Source organism: Mercenaria mercenaria, chromosome 13, assembly GCF_021730395.1.
Source record: "Mercenaria mercenaria strain notata chromosome 13, MADL_Memer_1, whole genome shotgun sequence".
NCBI lineage: Eukaryota > Metazoa > Mollusca > Bivalvia > Venerida > Veneridae > Mercenaria > Mercenaria mercenaria.
Genome location: NC_069373.1, coordinates 48,113,471 through 48,131,973, shown reverse-complemented (window position 1 = coordinate 48,131,973; position 18,503 = coordinate 48,113,471). Strand labels below are relative to the sequence as shown.

The window sequence follows — 18,503 nt, the reverse complement described above, 5'->3', positions numbered from 1 at the left end:
GTCATAATGTTTATCTTGATGATTCCTAGTACAAGTCTGAACTGGGTTATGTGGGGTCAAAAACTAGGTCACCCACTTAAATCAAAGGAAAAGTTTGTAACACTCTAGAGGCCACATTTATGACCCTATCTGCATGAAACTTAGTCAGAGTGTTTATCTTGATGATTTCTAGGTCATGTGGGGTGAAAACTAGGTCACCACTCAAATCAAAGGAAAAGCTTGTTAACACTGTAGAGGCCACATTTATGACCCTTGCATGAAACTTGGTCAGAATGTTTATCTTGATGATTCTAAGGCCAAGTTTAACAGGTCACCCTATTATAGGGTCATCATGACCCTCTTGTTAGCTTATCTGAGCACGAAGTGCTCAAAGGTGAGCTTTTGTGATCACACTGTCCGTCGTCAACAATTTGACTGTTAACACTCTAGAGGTCACATTTTTGGCCCAATCTTAATGAAACTTGGTCAGAATGTTACCCTCAATCAAATCTTGGAAGAGTTCGATATTGGGTTATCTAGGGTCAAAAACTAGGTCACCATGTCAAATCAAAGGAAAAGCTTGTTAACACACTAGAAGACACAATTTTGGCCCAATCTTAATGAAACTTGGTCAGAATGTTACTCTCAATAAAATCTTGGACGAGTTCGATATTGGGTCATCTGGGTTCAGAAACTAGGTCACCAGGTCAAATCAAAGGAAAAGCTTGTTAACACTCTAGAGGTCACATTTTTGGCCAAATCTTAATGAAACTTAGTCAGAATGTTACCCTTAATAAAATCTTGGATGAATTCGATATTGGGTCACCTGGGTCAAAAACTAGGTCACCAGGTCAAATCTAAGGAAAAGCTTGTTAACACTCTAGAGGTCACAATTTTGGCCCAATCTTAATGAAACTTGGTCAGAGTGTTATCCTCAATAAAGTCTTGGTCGAGTTTAATATTGGGTCATCTAGTTTCAAAAACTAGGTCACCAGGTCAAATCAAAGGAAAAGCTTGTTAACACTGTAGAGGCCACAAATTTGGCCCAATCTTAATGAAACTTGGTCAGAATGTTATCCTCAATAAAGTCTTGGACAGGTTTGATATTGGGTCATCTGGAGTCAAAAACTAGGTCACCAGGTCAAATCAAAGGAAAAGCTTGTTAACACTGTAGAGACCGCATTTATGACTATATCTTCATGAAACTTGGTCAGAATGTTAATCTTGATGATCTTTAGGTCAATAGGTCAGTAAACTGTTGAGCGATACAGGGCCTTCATGGTCCTCTTGTTTTTCTTAATAGCTCAAGCATTCTTTGAATAGTCCTAGCTATTGTACACATCCGGCGTCTGTGTCACACCTTGGTTAAAGTTTTGCATGCAAGTACATATAGCTATCATTTAAAAGCATATAGCTTTGAAACTTCTTTCTTTTTCTAGGTCAATAATCAACCTCACAGGTTCAAGTCCTCTAACTCTGTCATGTAGTTTTGGCAAATTATGCCCCCTTTTGGACTTAAAATATCCTTGTTAAAAGTTTTGCATGCAAGTATATGTAGCTATTATTTAAAGGCATATAGCTTTGAAACTTATTTGATTCTTTTTCTAGGTCAATTACTAACCTCACAGGATCAAGTCCTATAACTCACATGTAGTTTTGGCAAATTATGCCCCCTTTTGGACTTGGAAAATCCTGGTTAAAGTTTTGCTTGCTGGTTAAAGTTTTGCTTGCAAGTCACTAATCTCCAAAACTAATGCACATATTGATTTGAAACTTCACATGTGTCTTCATGGTTAAACAACTAGGTAATAGCATCTAGTCTCATAACTGACATTTATTTTGGCCAAATGCAAGTTACTATCTCCAAAACTAATGCAGATACTGGATTGAAACTCTAGATATTTTAACATTTAGGGTAAAATTCCTGCCTCTGGGACAACAATTCGAATAGTCAAGCATTGGCTGTCTTATGGACAGTTTTTGTCTTATACTTTCTATGTTTCAATTACTCAGATTCCTGGATAACTTGAGCATTTTGCTATCTCCTTACAAATTTGAGGGATTGGCAGGGTTTTCTTTGGTATATATTCTTCTCTCTATTTTTCAGGGAAGCTCTGAGAAAATTAGCAAACAAGTATGCAACCTTGACTATTTTATCGGACATTAACAGTGTTGATAGTTACCTTGTGATGGAACTGAGAAATCCATGTGTACTAGAAATCTTTGTCATTGTAGGTAAGAAATTTATAATATAAATACAACTGTGTTTATTCTGTGTTCAGGCTTAATGCTCTGATACTGAGATTTTCAAGGTAGGGGACTATGAATTGAGAGGTCATGAGTTTGATTCTAGGATGAGGGGAAACTACTCTGGTGATTTCACAGGGAAATTCGTCTTAACCCCATGCTGGACACGATGATTCTGCATTTGCGACCAGTTTAAATCATGATCAGCCTGCACATCTATGCAGTTTGATCAAGATCTGCACTGTTCGCCATTCAGTCGGTATCTTTTTAGCTCATCTGATTTTTTGAAAAAAAATGATGAGTTATTGTCATCACTTGAGCGGTTGTCGGCGTCGGCGTCGGCGTCTGCGTAGGCGTTGCCTGGTTAAGTTTTATGTTTAGGTCAGCTTTTCTCCTAAACTATCAAAGCTATTGCTTTGAAACTTGGAATACTTGTTCACCATCATAAGCTGACCCTGTATAGCAAGAAACATAACTCCATCTTGCTTTTTGCAAGATTTATGGCCCCTTTTGTACTTAGAAAATATCAGATTTCTTGGTTAAGTTTTATGTTTAGGTCAACTTTTCTCCCAAACTGTCAAAGCTATTGCTTTGAAACTTGGAATACTTGTTCACCATCATAAGCTGACCCTGTACAGCAAGAAACATAACTCCATCTTGCTTTTTGCAAGATTTATTGCCCCTTTTGGACTTAGAAAATCAGTTTTCTTGGTTAAGTTTTATGTTTAGGTCAGCTTTTATCCTAAACTATCAAAGCTATTGCTTTAAAACTTGCAGCACTTGTTCACCATCATAAGTTGACCCTGTACAGCAAGAAACATAACTCCATCCTGCTTTTTGCAAGATTTATGGCCCCTTTTGGACTTAGAAAATATCAGATTTCTTGGTTAAGTTTTATGTTTAGGTCAACTTTTTCTCTTAAACTATCAAAGCTATTGCTTTGAAACTTGCAACACTTGTTCACCATCATAAGCTGACCCTGTACAGCAAGCAGCGTAACTCCATCCTGATTTTTGCAATAATTATTGCCCCTTTTGGACTTAGAAAATCATTTTCTTGGTTGAGTATTATGTTTAAGTCAACTTTTCTCATAAACTATCAAAGCTATTGCTTTAAAACTTTCAACAGTTTTTCACCATCATAAGTGGACACTGTACATCAAAAAACATAACTCTATCCTGCTTTTTGCAAGAATGATGGCCCTTTTTAGACTTAGAAAATCACGGGTAGGACAATATTTCTATCACACAAAAAAAATCAGATGAGCGTCAGCACCCGCAAGGCGGTGCTCTTGTTAGTAAACGCCCCTTTTTACAGTTAATGGTATTGTCCAAATTGAAAGATGGACAAGTTCAGTATAGAAATTTAGCAGGGTAAGGGTTGATTCATTGGTGCACCAGCTCTGTATATATTGAGGTAGTTGCCATTTACTTGTATCTTTGTAGTCAAGTGGTTAAGGAAGATGGCCTCAAATCACTTGTCCTCATTGCTGTGGGTTGAAACCAGGCTTGGAATGTAGAATTATTTCACATGAGGGAGCCTTTCCTCCAGGTTATGGAAGGTTAGTCATTCCATTCAGGTGCCTGCCCATGCCTGAAATAATGCTTGGAGTGTTGCCATCAAAGCTAGAAAAGTTGCCATATGACTAAAATTGTGTTGGTGAAATCTTAACCCAACAAGAACAAAATAAAACCTGACACTGCCTGCATAAATGCCCAGAGGGGCTATTGGTGTCTTTCTTACTCATCAAAGGCTGGAAAGTTGCCATATGGCTTGTAATTGCATCGGTATCAACAAAAACAAACCTGTGAAGAGTTAATATTGGAAGAGAATGCAATAGAAATGGCATGTAAAATTTTACTCTTACAAAAAAAAAAAAAAAATAGGATCTAATTAGAGTAAAAATTACAGTCATAAATAGACTTTAATATTAACTGCTTGTCTGAGCCTCGTTTAATTTTTACTTGATCAATTTCCAGTTGAAGATGATGATTCATGTGATAATCTGTGCATTGATGTCTGCACATTCATGTATGGACTTCCAATAATCAAAGTAGTATTCCAAGAGGATAGGCAAATGTTCATGAATTTTGCAAAATTTCCCAATACCCATACATACTGTGTTATATGATCTGTCTACAGCTTACTAAGTCTGTTGGGAATAGGAGGTGGGCTCTGTGGCAGAGTGGTTAAGGTCGCTGATTTTGACTCACTTCCTTGTCACTGCTGTGGGTTTGAAACCTGGCTTGTGGAAGGGTGGTGGTTGTACCCACTGGCACCAGACTAGAAAGAAAATGCCACTTTACGTGTTATACCCTGCCCCTAGGTATACTATAAGAACCATGGTCATGAACAGGAAAATGCATTCATCCATTTCAATCCTACATTTCTCACCCAAAACACACACTTGGATGAAAGGGTGCCAAGCATATTGAACAAGTGGTAATTTACCTTCCATCATGCACCAGTCACATGGTCTCAGTATTTCATATTGCAGAGATACTCCACATATTTTGTGCTATCGTCAGCATTACAGAAAAAACTTGTGTGAACTTCCCTAATGAACATCCGGTCTAGAGGTCCCAGCAGTGTGCATGTGTTAGGCGAAATGTAAACAAACAAAAACAGAATGCAAAATATTCAATTCTACAATAAAACTTGAAATGATGAATGAAATTCATCTTGGAAATGGTTTTGACATGTTGTTTCTCTGAGATAAGAAAATATAGAAGGAATGTGACTGGTACACAATAGACGATAAATTACCACTTGTTCAACATTCATAGTACACATGTACTGGACTGCGTGTTTTAGGTTAGAAATGCGCAATTGAAACGGGTTAGGATATTTTCCCCTGTATGACCATGGTTCTATACCTAGAGGTAAGGTATAACATGTACAGTAGCATTTTTATACCCCCACCAAACATGTTTGAGGGGGGTATATAGGAGTCAGTTTTGTCGCGTCGCGTCCCGTCCCGTCGCGTCCCGAAATCTATTATCTCAGTTATTACCAAATGGATTTGATTCAAACTTAAAATACATGTTCCACCTTATCACCCACATCATGTGACACAAGGTGCATAACTCTTGACACCAAGTTTTCATGAATTATGTCCCCTTTTACTTAGAATTTAGGGTTAATTTTGCTGTATTTTCACTCTATCTCAGTTATTACTAAATGGATTTGATTCAAACTTAAAATAGATGTTCCACCTCATCACCCACATCATGTGACACAAGGTGCATAACTCTGACACCAATTTTTTTTATGAATTATGCCCCTTTTTACTTAGAATTTAAGGTTGATTTTGATGTATTTTCACTATATCTCAGTTATTACTAAATGGATTTGATTCAAACTTAAAACAGTTGTTCCACCTCATCACCTACACCATGTGACATAAGGTGCTTAACTCTGACATAAATTTTTTATGAATTATGTCCCCTTTTACTTTAAATTTAAGGTTGATTTTGATGTATTTTCACTATATCTCAGTTACTACTGAATGGATTTGATTCAAACTTAAAATAGATGTTCCACCTCATCACCTACTTCATGTGCCCACATCATGTGACACAAGGTGCATAACTCTGACACCAAGTTTTCATGAATTATGTCCCCTTTTACTTAGAATTTAAGGTTAATTTTGTTGTATTTTCACTATATCTCAGTTATTACTAAATGGATTTGATTCAAACTTAAAATAGTTGTTCCACCTCATCACCTTACATCATGTGACATAAGGTGCTTAACTCTGACATAAATTTTTTATGAATTATGTCCCCTTTTACTTTAAATTTAAGGTTGATTTTGATGTATTTTCACTATATCTCAGTTATTACAAAATGGATTTGATTCAAACTTAAAATAGATGTTCCACCTCATCACCCACATCATGTGACACAAGGTGCATAACTCTGACACCAATTTTTCATGAATTATGCCCCTTTTTACTTAGAATTTAAGGTTAATTTTTAATATATTTTCACTATATCTCAGTTACTACTGAATGGATTTGATTCAGACTTAAAATAGATGTTCCACCTCATCACCCACATCATGTGACACAAGGTGCATAACTCTGACACTAATTTTTCTTGAATTGTGTCCCCTTTTACCTAGAATTTAAGGTTAATTTTGATGTATTTTCACTATATCTCATTCTGATTGGCTTAGAGCCGAAGGGAAGTAACCTTTTTTAACTTTTGTATGGAGTTTTTTCCCCTTAAATTCCAGGAATTAGTCTATTTTTAGAAATCCTATTTTTAGATTTTCAATATTTTAGGTATTTTTCTAACTTTTTTATTATAAGTCCTATGTAAAAAGTAAATACATTTTTCTGTGGTAACATGGGTCAGTAAGACACTTTTTTGTATTCACTTTTAGTGTATCTCTAATATTAGAGATTTAATATATTTACTAGTATTACTATACTAGTATTATACTAGTATTACTTACATGTGGAAGCCCAGGATGAAGTACTCCAAACACTAAGTATTTTTAAGATTTCTTATGGTTGCCATTCTTCTGTGACAAGACCGTATGGTGGGTGTATGAGTCACTTCTGTGACAGTTCTAGTCTTTCTGGTGGTTGTACCTGTAGGTGCCTGCCCTTGCCTAAAATTATACATCCTATGTAGAGGGGCACCTTGGGTCTTCCTCCACCACGGAATGCTGGAAAGTGGCCAGATGACCAAAATTATGTTGATGTTTGTAAAACCAAACAATATTCTACAGCTTACTCTGCCATATTGTTTATATTTTCAGAACCCCCAGATGAAGATGAGAATATAAGATCACTGATCAGATATTGCTGTATGGAGAAATTCTTAAACGAGCACATAACATCAATGTGACAGATTTCTGTGGGAAATTCACTGTATTCAAGTGACATCATTTTCATCCGGATCCTCTTTCTTTTTTTCTTCTATGTGAATGGATTTCACATCACAAGGAAGAACAATGTAGGCTGTATTGACATGGCTATATTTTTACAGTCTGGGAACATCTCTTGTCATCCAGAATGAGGAACATCCTGTATACACGTATGAACAACTTGTGTTCATTTTACTTAACCTGAGGAACATACAGTGTCAGTGCAAGAACAGGCTCCTTTTTAACAACATTTGGAAAAGCTTGTATCAGTGTAAGAAGAGACTGTAAATATGTAAATACTTGAGGAACATCTTGTAAATAGTGATGTGCATACTTCATTGTTTTAAAAAAAACTGTTTTCATGTAGGAACACATTAGTCATGTTACTGTATTTTACACAGAAACATCCTGTATTGATTTTACAAAGTACTTTTGATCTACCTTTCCTTTTCTGTAACAAGGATTTTATTTCAAGATTCTCTCTAAATATTAGACAAAACCATTCATGCCAAGCATCATTTTAAAGAACTCTGAAGGCAGTTATAGCAAGATCCTAAATTTTAAAAAATAGAGAAGTTTACATTTATTGTAAATTTCAATCCATTTCAGACACAAAAATGTTCTAAAATTCTATTTTGACATGAGCTGTTAATAGGTTATAAAACTTTAAGGATATCTTAGTTTGCATAAAAGCAACATTTCCATGTAAAAGTTTGTGAAATTTTGAGGGGGAAAATCGGCTTCAATTTCACTCCAAAAAAAATATGTTTTTGGCAATAAAATTGACATTTTCTGAGATCTCAAAAAAATTCAAAAAGATCTTACTGCAACCCCAGGAGAGCTTTAAAATGTACTAAACTTGTCTAAACAATGCATGATAAAACGATGAAAGAGACCTTGTTATAAATTTGGTGGATCAGACAGTTTGACAACATTTTAACAGTTACATTTTTGGCCTAATTGCAGATTCTACAGGAATATTCTTTATTCAACATAACTTACATTTTAACTGTATATATGTTACATCTTTCTACTGATACATCCTATTTTTCCTAGTCCTAGAGTATAGATATATGGTGCATGCTTGAAGAAACATTCTTTAATCATGCTTGTAAAATATGTTTATTTGAAGTAGTTAGGCATAATGAATATAGTGCTTTGTTTTGATATGTGCTTTAAGTGTCATGGTTTAATGATGGCAGAAGGAGACAGATCAGCTAATGTTTTACAGATCATAATGAACATTTGTCTACTACTATGCTATGTATAGTTTTTTGTTTTTTTTAAACTGTACTTTTAAGGTCTCTTCAGGTTCAAAACCATTTTTGAAAGTATTGGCATGCACCTTTTTTCATCTGTCTGGCTCATATTTGTCCAGTCAGTAATTGTTCATGCCTAGATGGATTTTCAAATAACTTGGTATAAATATTTTTCATCACTAGGCATTATGTTGCAAGAAACCCAAGAACCACTAGCTTAAATTTAGATGATTAGTCTTGTCCTGTCCCACCTTTGCTATGCATGGATATACATTTATATTCAAATAATTAGGCAAAGAAGACTTTGTTTTGTGCAGGACACAGGCCCCTACGTCACAAGTCAAGGTCACATTTAGAGGTCAAAGATTTATGGTCCTCTTTCTTGTTGTTAGCTTGGCACAAACAAGTCTTGTCAAAACTCAACACCTAGGTCAAGGTCACTTTAGGGGTTAAATATATTATGTCACTTTCTTGACTGGACCATAATGTCTTCATTCAAATTACTCGGCAGATCAGCATTTATTGTAACTAATGCTAGAATTGTCTACTTAGCTTGGCTCATTTTCCCATGTTAGTTACAGTGACAACTGCCGTTTGTGTCAGTCCCAGAACTTTGTCTTGCAGGGTGGGATTTTGAAGTACATACCTTTCTTGGTTTTGACATCAGATAGTGAGACCATTTGTGTCTGTTGACAAGTTCAAATATTTGGGATGTCTAGTTTACGTGGAAAAGGGTTCAGATACTGCTATGTTTTCATGAAATATCTTGTTCTTAGTTTTGTTAAAGCATTATAGTTTTTTTAGCTCTTGCCTGAGACACTAGCTCACTGTGTCTTGTAAAAAGTTCCATCATAAGTGTATCTCCCTCTCTCCCCCCCCCCACACACACACACATACACCCCTCTCCCCACACACACTCCCTTCTCCTCCCACAAATGTAGAGGGATATAGAATGAGCTTTGTCCGTACGCCTGTTCATCCATCTGAATTTGAAAATGCTTGTTATTAAAAAAGATTTCTAGTGAGATTCACCAAACCTCAGTTAATTGTTAATTAGCTCATGAGCTTTGCTCACATTTAGTATTATTCCCCTCAACCTAGTAAAAGCAGTTTTTCCCCTTTGATTTTTGACTGTATGTAAGTAACCCATTGACGGATCTTCATGCAACTTTGCACAAATGTAAATCACTATAGGATGATGGTGCATGCATAGTTTTTTGTCTGGATCACTTCAGGAAATTCATGGCCCTTTAATTGTTTTAAAATCCAAAATAATCCATTTATGGATCTTCATGAAATTTAATACAGGTATAGATCACTATAGGGAAGTTGTGGATGTGCAACTTTTGTCAGGATCTGTTCAGTAACTACAGAGTTATTATGTCTCCCCCAGGAGACATATTGTTTTTGCCCCGTCCGTCCGTCTGTACGTCACACTTCATTTCTGAGCAATAACTGGAGAACCATTTGACCTAGAATCTTCAAACTTCATAGGGTTGTAGGGCTGCTGGAGTAGACGACCCCTATTGTTTTTGGGGTCACTCCGTCAAAGGTCAAGGTCACAGGGGCCTGAACAGTGAAAACCATTTCCGATCAATAACTAGAGAACCACTTGACCCAGAATGTTGAAACTTCATAGGATGATTGGTCATGAAGAGTAGATGACCCCTATTGATTTTGGGGTCACTCCGTCAAAGGTCAAGCTCACAGAGGCCTGAACATTGAAAACCATTTCCAATCAATAACTAGAGAACCACTTGACCCAGAATGTTGAAACTTCATAGGATGATTGGTCATAAAGAGTAATTGACCCCTATTGATTTTGGGGTCACTCCATCAAAGGTCAAGGTCACAGGGGCCTGAACATGGAAAACCATTTCTGATCAATAACTAGAGAACCACTTGACACAGAATGTGGAAACTTCATAGGATGATTGTACATGCAAAGTAGATGACCCCTATCGATCTTGGGGTCTCACTCCATTAAAGGCCAAGGTCACAGGGGCCTGAACATTGAAAACCATTTCCGGTCAATAACTTGAGAACCACTTGACCCAGAATGTTGAAACTTTATAGGATGATTGGTCATGCAGAGTAGATGACCCCTAACGATTTTGGGGTCACTCTGAGAAAGGTCAAGGTCGCAGGGGCCCGAACATTGAAAACCATTTCTGGTCAGTAACTTGAGAACCACTTGACCCAGAATGATGTAACTTCATAGGATGATTGGTCATGCAGAGTAGATGACCCCTAACGATTTTAGGGTCACTCTGTTAAAGGTCAAGGCCACAGGGGCCTGAACATGGAAAACCATTTCCAATCAATAACTTGAGAACCTCTCGACCCAGAATGTTGAAACTTCATAGGATGATTGTTCATGCAGAGTAAATGACCCCTATTGTTTTTGGGGTCACTCCGTTAAAGGTCAAGGTCACAGGGGCCTGAACATTGATAACCAGTTCCGATCAATAACTTGAGAACCACTTGACCCAGAATGTTGAAACTTCATAGGATGATTGAACATGCAGAGTAGATGACCCCTATTGATTTTAGGGTCAGTCTATTAAAGGTCAAGGTCACAGTGGCCTGTTCATGTAAAATCATTTTTTGGAAATAATTTGAGAACCACTTGACCTACAATGTTGAAACTTAATAGGATGATTGGACATGCAGAGTAGATGACCCCTATTTATTTTGAGATCACTTGATCAAAGGTCAAGGTCACAGGAGTCTGAACAGTGACTTGAGAACCACTAGGCTAAGAGTGTTGAAATTTAGCTGGATGACTATACATGCCAAGTAGATGATCCCTATTGCAGCCAACCATCAGTGTCTCTTTGACTTTCGCTCCTGACCCCTATTGACTTCTTGCCTATAGGACTTTGCATTGGGGGAGACATGCGCTTTTTTACAAAAGCATTTTCTAGTTGCCTGTTGATTATTTTAAAATTCATAAATTTGATGGATATATAAAATAAAGATCACTGTAGGGCAGTTGTGCACTTGCAATAGTTACTGTTGTCAGGATATCTTAACTAACTTTAGAGTTACTGTCTTATTTTCTTATCTTATGCATGTTTATATACCTACAAGAAAATCACACTATAGTCAGAACAGTCAGTGGCCTCATGTGGTTCTGGGACGATCTTAGTATGAAAAGAATTGGAACCACTGCCTTACCCTTGCATGATCATAAGAGGTGACTAATAGGGTCTTAACACTTGGTTTTGCTGTAACTCTTTGATTGCAGCAGGTATGCAGATTTTTATTCTATACCTCATGTTTTTATTCGATGTAAATGAGATGTGAAACCAAAATTTGTAGTCCGGCGCCATATAACCTATACTGTGTTGGTGCACCGTAAAACCCAAATAAATAAATAATGGAATAGTCAGTGAACCAACAAACCTTGGTACACTCTTATTGTATGACTACATAACTTGTGCATAACTGAAAATTAAATATCTTTCAAAATACATTTGTATATTAAATATATTTCAAAATATAGTCCCCTCATTCACAAAACAACCTATTTTGCAAGGGATGTAAATTAATTGAATTTGCTTGTTAATTAAATTTTAGTTACATTCTATAGAGTAGAATTGCAGTTACATTATTGTGTTATACTGAAGTGCAGCTTTTTATCATTTTCAAACAGTTCCATTTATTATTATTCATCAGGTGTAGATGCTGTATAGAGTTTGAAAAATATCTGTTACTCTTCTTTCAATGCCATTTAATATACATTTCCACATTTAAGTTACTATTATTTAGCAGACCATTTGGTATTTTGAACCCCTTTCGCAGATAGAAAATATGTAGATGTTTTGTTGAAGATTCTTTATATTATTAACAATATTTTTTCTGAATTCAATATCCTACCGATGTTTCAATTTCTGACCTGTTTCATGTAGAAAATGTTTTTTAGTTCACCCAAACTTTACTTAGTATAGGTAGTCTGTTGCCCTCCATAGAGTAGATATAGCTATTGCACTCACCCATTTCTACGCATCGGTTTAAGTGTCTGCATAGGTGTTTCCTTATTTTCAGGCCTGGTATTTTTCTAACATCAGGCTTTTTATACCCCCACCAAACATGTTTGAGGGGGGTATATAGGAGTCAGTTTTGTCGCGTCCCGTCGCGTCCCGAAATCTATTATCTCAGTTATTACCAAATGGATTTGATTCAAACTTAAAATACATGTTCCATCTTATCACCCACATCATGTGACACAAGGTGCATAACTCCTGACACCAAGTTTTCATGAATTATGTCCCCTTTTACTTAGAATTTAGGGTTAATTTTGATGTATTTTCACTATATCTCAGTAATTACTAAATGGATTTGATTCAAACTTAAAATAGATGTTCCACCTCATCACCCACATCATGTGACATAATGTGCATAACTCTGATACCATTTTTTTTATGAATTATGCCCCTTTTTACTTAGAATTTAAGGTTGATTTTGATGTACTTTCACTTTATCTCAGTTACTACTGAATGGATTTGATTCAAACTTAAAATAGATGTTTCACCTCATCACCCACATCCTGTGCCCACATCATGTGACACAAGGTGCATAACTCTGACACCAAGTTTTCATGAATTATGTCCCCTTTTACTTAGAATTTAAGGTTAATTTTTGTTGTATTTTCACTATATCTCAATTATTACTAAATGGATTTGATTCAAACTTAAAATAGTTGTTCCACCTCATCACCCAGATGATGTGACATAAGGTGCTTAACTCTGACATAAATTTTTTATGAATTATGTCCCCTTTTACTTTAAATTTAAGGTTGATTTTGATGTATTTTCACTATATCTCAATTATTACAAAATGGATTTGATTCAAACTTTAAGTAGATGTTCCACCTCATCACCCACATCATGTGACACAAGGTGCATAACTCTGACACCAATTTTGCATGAATTATGCCCCTTTTTACTTAGAATTTAAGGTTAATTTTGATGTATTTTCACTATATCTCAATTACTACTGAATGGATTTGATTCAGACTTAAAATAGATGTTCCACTTCATCACCCATATCATGTGACACAAGGTGCATAACTCTGACACTATTTTTCTTGAATTGTGTCCCCTTTTACCTAGAATTGAAGGTTAATTTTGATGTATTTTCACTACATCTCATTCTGATTGGCTTAGAGCCAAGGGGAAGTAACCTTTTTTTAACCTTTGTACTGAGTTTCTTCCCCTTAAATTCCAGGAATTAGTCTATTTTTAGAAATCCTATTTTTAGATTTTCAATATTTTAGGTATTTTTCTAACTTTTTTATTATAAGTCCTATGTAAAAAGTAAAAACATTTTTCCGTGGTAACATGGGTCGGTAAGACACTTATTTGTATTCACTTTTAGTGTATCTCTAATATTAGAGATTTAATATATTTACTAGTATTACTATACTAGTATTATACTAGTATTACTTACATGTGGAAGCCCAGGATGAAGTACTCCAAAGTATTTTTAAGATTCCTTATGGTTGCCATTCTTCTGTGACAAGACCATATGGTGGGTGTATGAGTCACTCCTGTGACAGTTCTAGTTTTCTTACAGAATTTCTCTGTATACCTCTTTTGAAAAAGAACATTTCAGGCTTTAGAAAGTTTTTCAGGCTTCTAATATTTGATAGAATCGAGGCCTGAATGTTTGTATATAAGCTGGAAATTTGGTAACTACCATTCACCATATCAACATTATTGATAAATCCCGTTTTCCGGTATTTCCGTACATAGGGTCAGGGGGGTCGGCGAGATTAACCGATATAAAGACCGTGTACACTATGAGCGATTAGTTTTGCCAGAAAATAAGAATTTATGAAAGATCTTACTTTCTCACAATGGAAATACTATCCTACGACTTCGGCAACATTGTTTTTTGCAAAAATAATCTGTTTATCTTGAACAATGCAAAAAATTTCACACCTTCGGTATCGAGACACGGAAGCGGCAGTGTAGAATAAAAGATAAAATTTCAAAAATAAAGTAAACTTTGAGGATATTTTTGCTATATTTTAATTACAACAATGTTTAATGATAATCTGCAATACTTTTTTTAATTCATTTTCTTTGTTTAAAACTTTAAAAAAGGATAATCTAAACACTACCGCCATGTAGCGTAATGGCCGATACCCCCCTCACCGTGAAAACGGGAACGGGCGTTTATTAGTGGTTTATACCGGAAAACGGGATTTTATCCATAATGTCGATATTGTGAATGCATTGAAAGTTCACACTGATATGCCCCTTTTTAGCCCACCATCATCAGATGGTGGGCTAATCAAATTACTCTGCGTCAGTGGTCCGTCCGTCCATCATTCCGTCCGTCCGTCCGTTAACAATTTCTCGTTATCGCATCTCCTCAGAAAGTACTGGGGGGATTTTGACCAAACTTTGTCAGAATGATGTATTGGTACCTTAGTTATGTCCCTCTGAAAATCAGACTGGTTCAACAATTATTGAGTGAGTTATGGCCCTTTGTTTATTTTTATAATTTACATAGATTTTTATAGGAAAAAATTTTGAAAATCTTCTTGTCCAAAACTACAGAGCCTAGGGCTTTGATATTTGGTATGAAGCATCATCTAGTGGTCCTTTACCAAGATGATTCAAATTATATCCCTGGGGTCAAATATGGCCCCGCCCTGGGGTCACATGGTTTATATAGACTTATATAGAAAACTTTGAAAAACCTCTTGTCCAAAACCACAGGGCCTAGGGCTTTGATATTTTGCATGTGACATCATCTAGTGGTCTTCTACTAAGATTGTTCAAATTATCCCCCAAGGGTCAAATATGGCCCCGCCCTGGGGGTCACGTGGTTTATTTAGACTTATATAGGGAAAACATTGAAAATCTTCTTGTCCAAACCACACAGCCTAGGGCTTTGATATTTGGTATGTAGCATCATCTAGTGGTTCTCTACCAAGTTTGTTCAAATTATCCCCCTAGGGTCAAATATGGCCCTGCCCCCGGGGGTCACATGGTTCATATAGACTTATATAGGGAAAAGCTTTAAAATCTTATCTATAACCTACAACATTCAAATTTGGACCACATGTATAGTTTTGAGTGGCAAGATGAACATTGACATGAGTTGACCTTGATTTTGACCTAGTGACCTACTTTCACATATCTGTAGCTACTGCCTTCAAATTTGGACCACATGCATAGTTTTGTGCACCGAAAAAAACTTTGACCTTGATATTGACCTAGTGACCTACTTTCACATTTTTGTAGCTACAGCCTTCAAATTTGGACCACATGCATAGTTTTGTGTTCCGAAATGAAATTTGACCTTGATTTTGACTTAGTGACCTACTTTCACATTTCTCAAACTACAGCCTTCAAATTTGGACCACATGCATAGTTTTGTGTACCGAAAAAAACTTTGACCTTGACATTGACCTAGTGGCCTACTTTCACATTTCTCAAGCTACAGCCTTCAAATTTGGACCACATTCATAGTTTTGTATACTGAAAAAAAACTTTGACCTTGACATTTACCTAATGACCTACTTTCACATTTTTGAAGGTGCAGGCTTCAAATTTGGACCACATGCATAGTTTTGTGTTCCAAAATGAAATTTGACCTTGATTTTGACCTAGTGACCTACTTTCACATTTCTCAAGTTACAGCCTTCAAATTTGGACCACATGCATAGTTTTGTGTACCGAAATGAACTTTGATCTTGAGATTGACCTAGTGACCTACTTTCACATTTCTGAAGCTAGAGGTGTCAGATTTGGACCACATGCATATTTTTGTGTTTTGAATGAAATTTGACGTTGATTTTTATCTAGTACCTACTTTCACATTTCTCAAGCTACAGCCTCCAAATCTGAAGCACATGCATAGTTTTGTTTACCGAAATGAACTTTGACCTTGAAATTGATCTTGTGACCAACTTTCAAATTTCTCAAGCTACAGCTTTCAAATTTGGACTACATGCATGGATCACATGCACAGTGATGTGTATTGAAATGAAATTTGACCTTGAGCTAGTCTTAAAATTTGGAACAATCAAAAATGGCTCAGTGGTGGGCGCCAAGATCACTCTGTGATCTCTTTGTTATGTCTCCCCCAGGAGACATATTGTTTTTGCCCTGTCCGTCCGTCCGTCCGTACGTCACACTTCATTTCCGAGCAATAACTGGAGACCCATTTGACCTAGAATCTTCAAACTTCATAGGGTTGTAGGGCTGCTGGAGTAGACGACCCCTATTGTTTTTGGGGTCACTCCGTCAAAGGTCAAGGTCACAGGGGCCTGAACATTGAAAACCATTTCCAATCAATAACTAGAGAACCACTTGACCCAGAATGTTGAAACTTCATAGGATGATTGGTCATGAAGAGTAGATGACCCCTATTGATTTTGGGGTCACTCCGTCAAAGGTCAAGGTCACAGGGGCCTGAACATTGAAAACCATTTCTGATCAATAACTAGAGAACCACTTGACCCAGAATGTTGAAACTTCATAGGATGATTGGTCATGAAGAGTAGATGACCCCTATTGATTTTGGGGTCACTCTGTCAAAGGTCAAGGTCACAGGGGCCTGAACATTGAAAACCATTTCCGATCAATAACTAGAGAACCACTTGACCCAGAATGTTGAAACTTCATAAGATGATTGGTCATGAAGAGTAGATGACCCCTATTGATTTTGGGGTCACTCCGTCAAAGGTCAAGGTCACAGGGGCCTGAACATTGAAAACCATTTTCGATCAATAACTAGAGAACCACTTGACCCAGAATGTTGAAACTTCATAGGATGATTGGTCATGAAGAGTAGATGACCCCTATTGATTTTGGGGTCACTCCGTCAAAGGTCAAGGTCACAGGGGCCTGAACATTGAAAACCATTTCTGATCAATAACTAGAGAACCACTTGACCCAGAATGTTGAAACTTCATAGGATGATTGTACATGCAAAGTAGATGACCCTATCAATTTTGGGGTCACTCCATTAAAGGTCAAGGTCACAGGGGCCTGAACATTGAAAACCATTTCCGGTCAATAACTTGAGAACCACTTGACCCAGAATGTTGAAACTTAATAGGATGATTGGTCATGCAGAGTAGATGACCCGTAACGATTTTAGGGTCACACTGTTAAAGGTCAAGGCCACAGGGGCCTGAACATGGAAAACCATTTCCAATCAATAACTTGAGAACCTCTCGACCCAGAATGTTGAAACTTCATAGGATGATTGTTCATGCAGAGTAAATGACCCCTATTGTTTTTGGGGCCACTCCGTTAAAGGTCAAGGTCACAGGGGCCTGAACATTGAAAACCAGTTCTGATCAATAACTTGAGAACCACTTGACCCAGAATGTTGAAACTTCATAGGATGATTGAACATGCAGAGTAGATGACCCCTATTGATTTTGGGGTCAGTCTGTTAAAGGTCAAGGTCACAGTGGCCTGTTCATGTAAAATCATTTTTTTGGAAATAACTTGAGAACCACTTGACCTACAACGTTGAAACTTAATAGGATGATTGGACATGCAGAGTAGATGACCCCTATTTATTTTGAGGTCACTTGATCAAAGGTCAAGGTCACAGGAGCCTGAACAGTGACTGGAGAACCACTAGGCCAAGAGTGTTGAAATTTAGGGGGATGACTGGACATGCCAAGTAGATGATCCCTATTGCAGCCAACCATCAGTGTCTCTTTGATTTTTGCTCCTGACCCCTATTGACTTCTTGCCTATAGGACTTTGCATTGGGGGAGACATGCGCTTTTTTACAAAAGCATTTTCTAGTTAGACTTTATATTCATTTATTTGAATTCTTTAGTGACAATACTTTTGAATAGTCAAGCCTTTGTGTCCTCTGGCAGATCATGTTACTTAAATATCTTCTCTGAAACCACTGGTTAGAGTTACACCAAACTTGGTTTGTAGAATCCTGGCATGGACTTTTCACCAGTTTGTTCAACAATTTCCACTTGGCCTCGAGCTAAAAGTAGGAAAAAAAACTTAAAACAAATTCTTTTCATGAACTATTTGATGGAGCTTCACTATATTTAGTCTATAGCGTCTGTAGTATCCTTGTATGTTCTTCTCCCAACTTTTCAAATGGTTCTTTTTTGGCTCCTTTCAGGAGCCGCCA

General features: G+C 36.8%; 1 protein-coding gene across 2 annotated transcripts in view; it reads left to right on the top strand.

Annotated features, from left to right (window-relative positions):
• The window catches only part of LOC123529225 (uncharacterized), a 108,163-nt gene extending 89,964 nt beyond the window's left edge, over positions 1-18,199 (top strand). Inside the window, exons 16-18 of one of the 2 annotated variants that reach the window (XR_008366767.1) lie at positions 2,087-2,214; positions 6,997-16,457; positions 18,155-18,199. Coding sequence is in view for 1 of the 2 variants with exons in the window: in XM_053521744.1 (XP_053377719.1) it covers positions 2,087-2,214; positions 6,997-7,085 (217 nt within the window). In the remaining variant the exon portion in view is untranslated. Of the gene's footprint in view, positions 1-2,086; positions 2,215-6,996 lie in introns of both variants that reach the window. The other variant, XM_053521744.1, reaches the window with a different exon arrangement.
• The last annotated feature ends 304 nt before the right edge of the window (positions 18,200-18,503 follow it).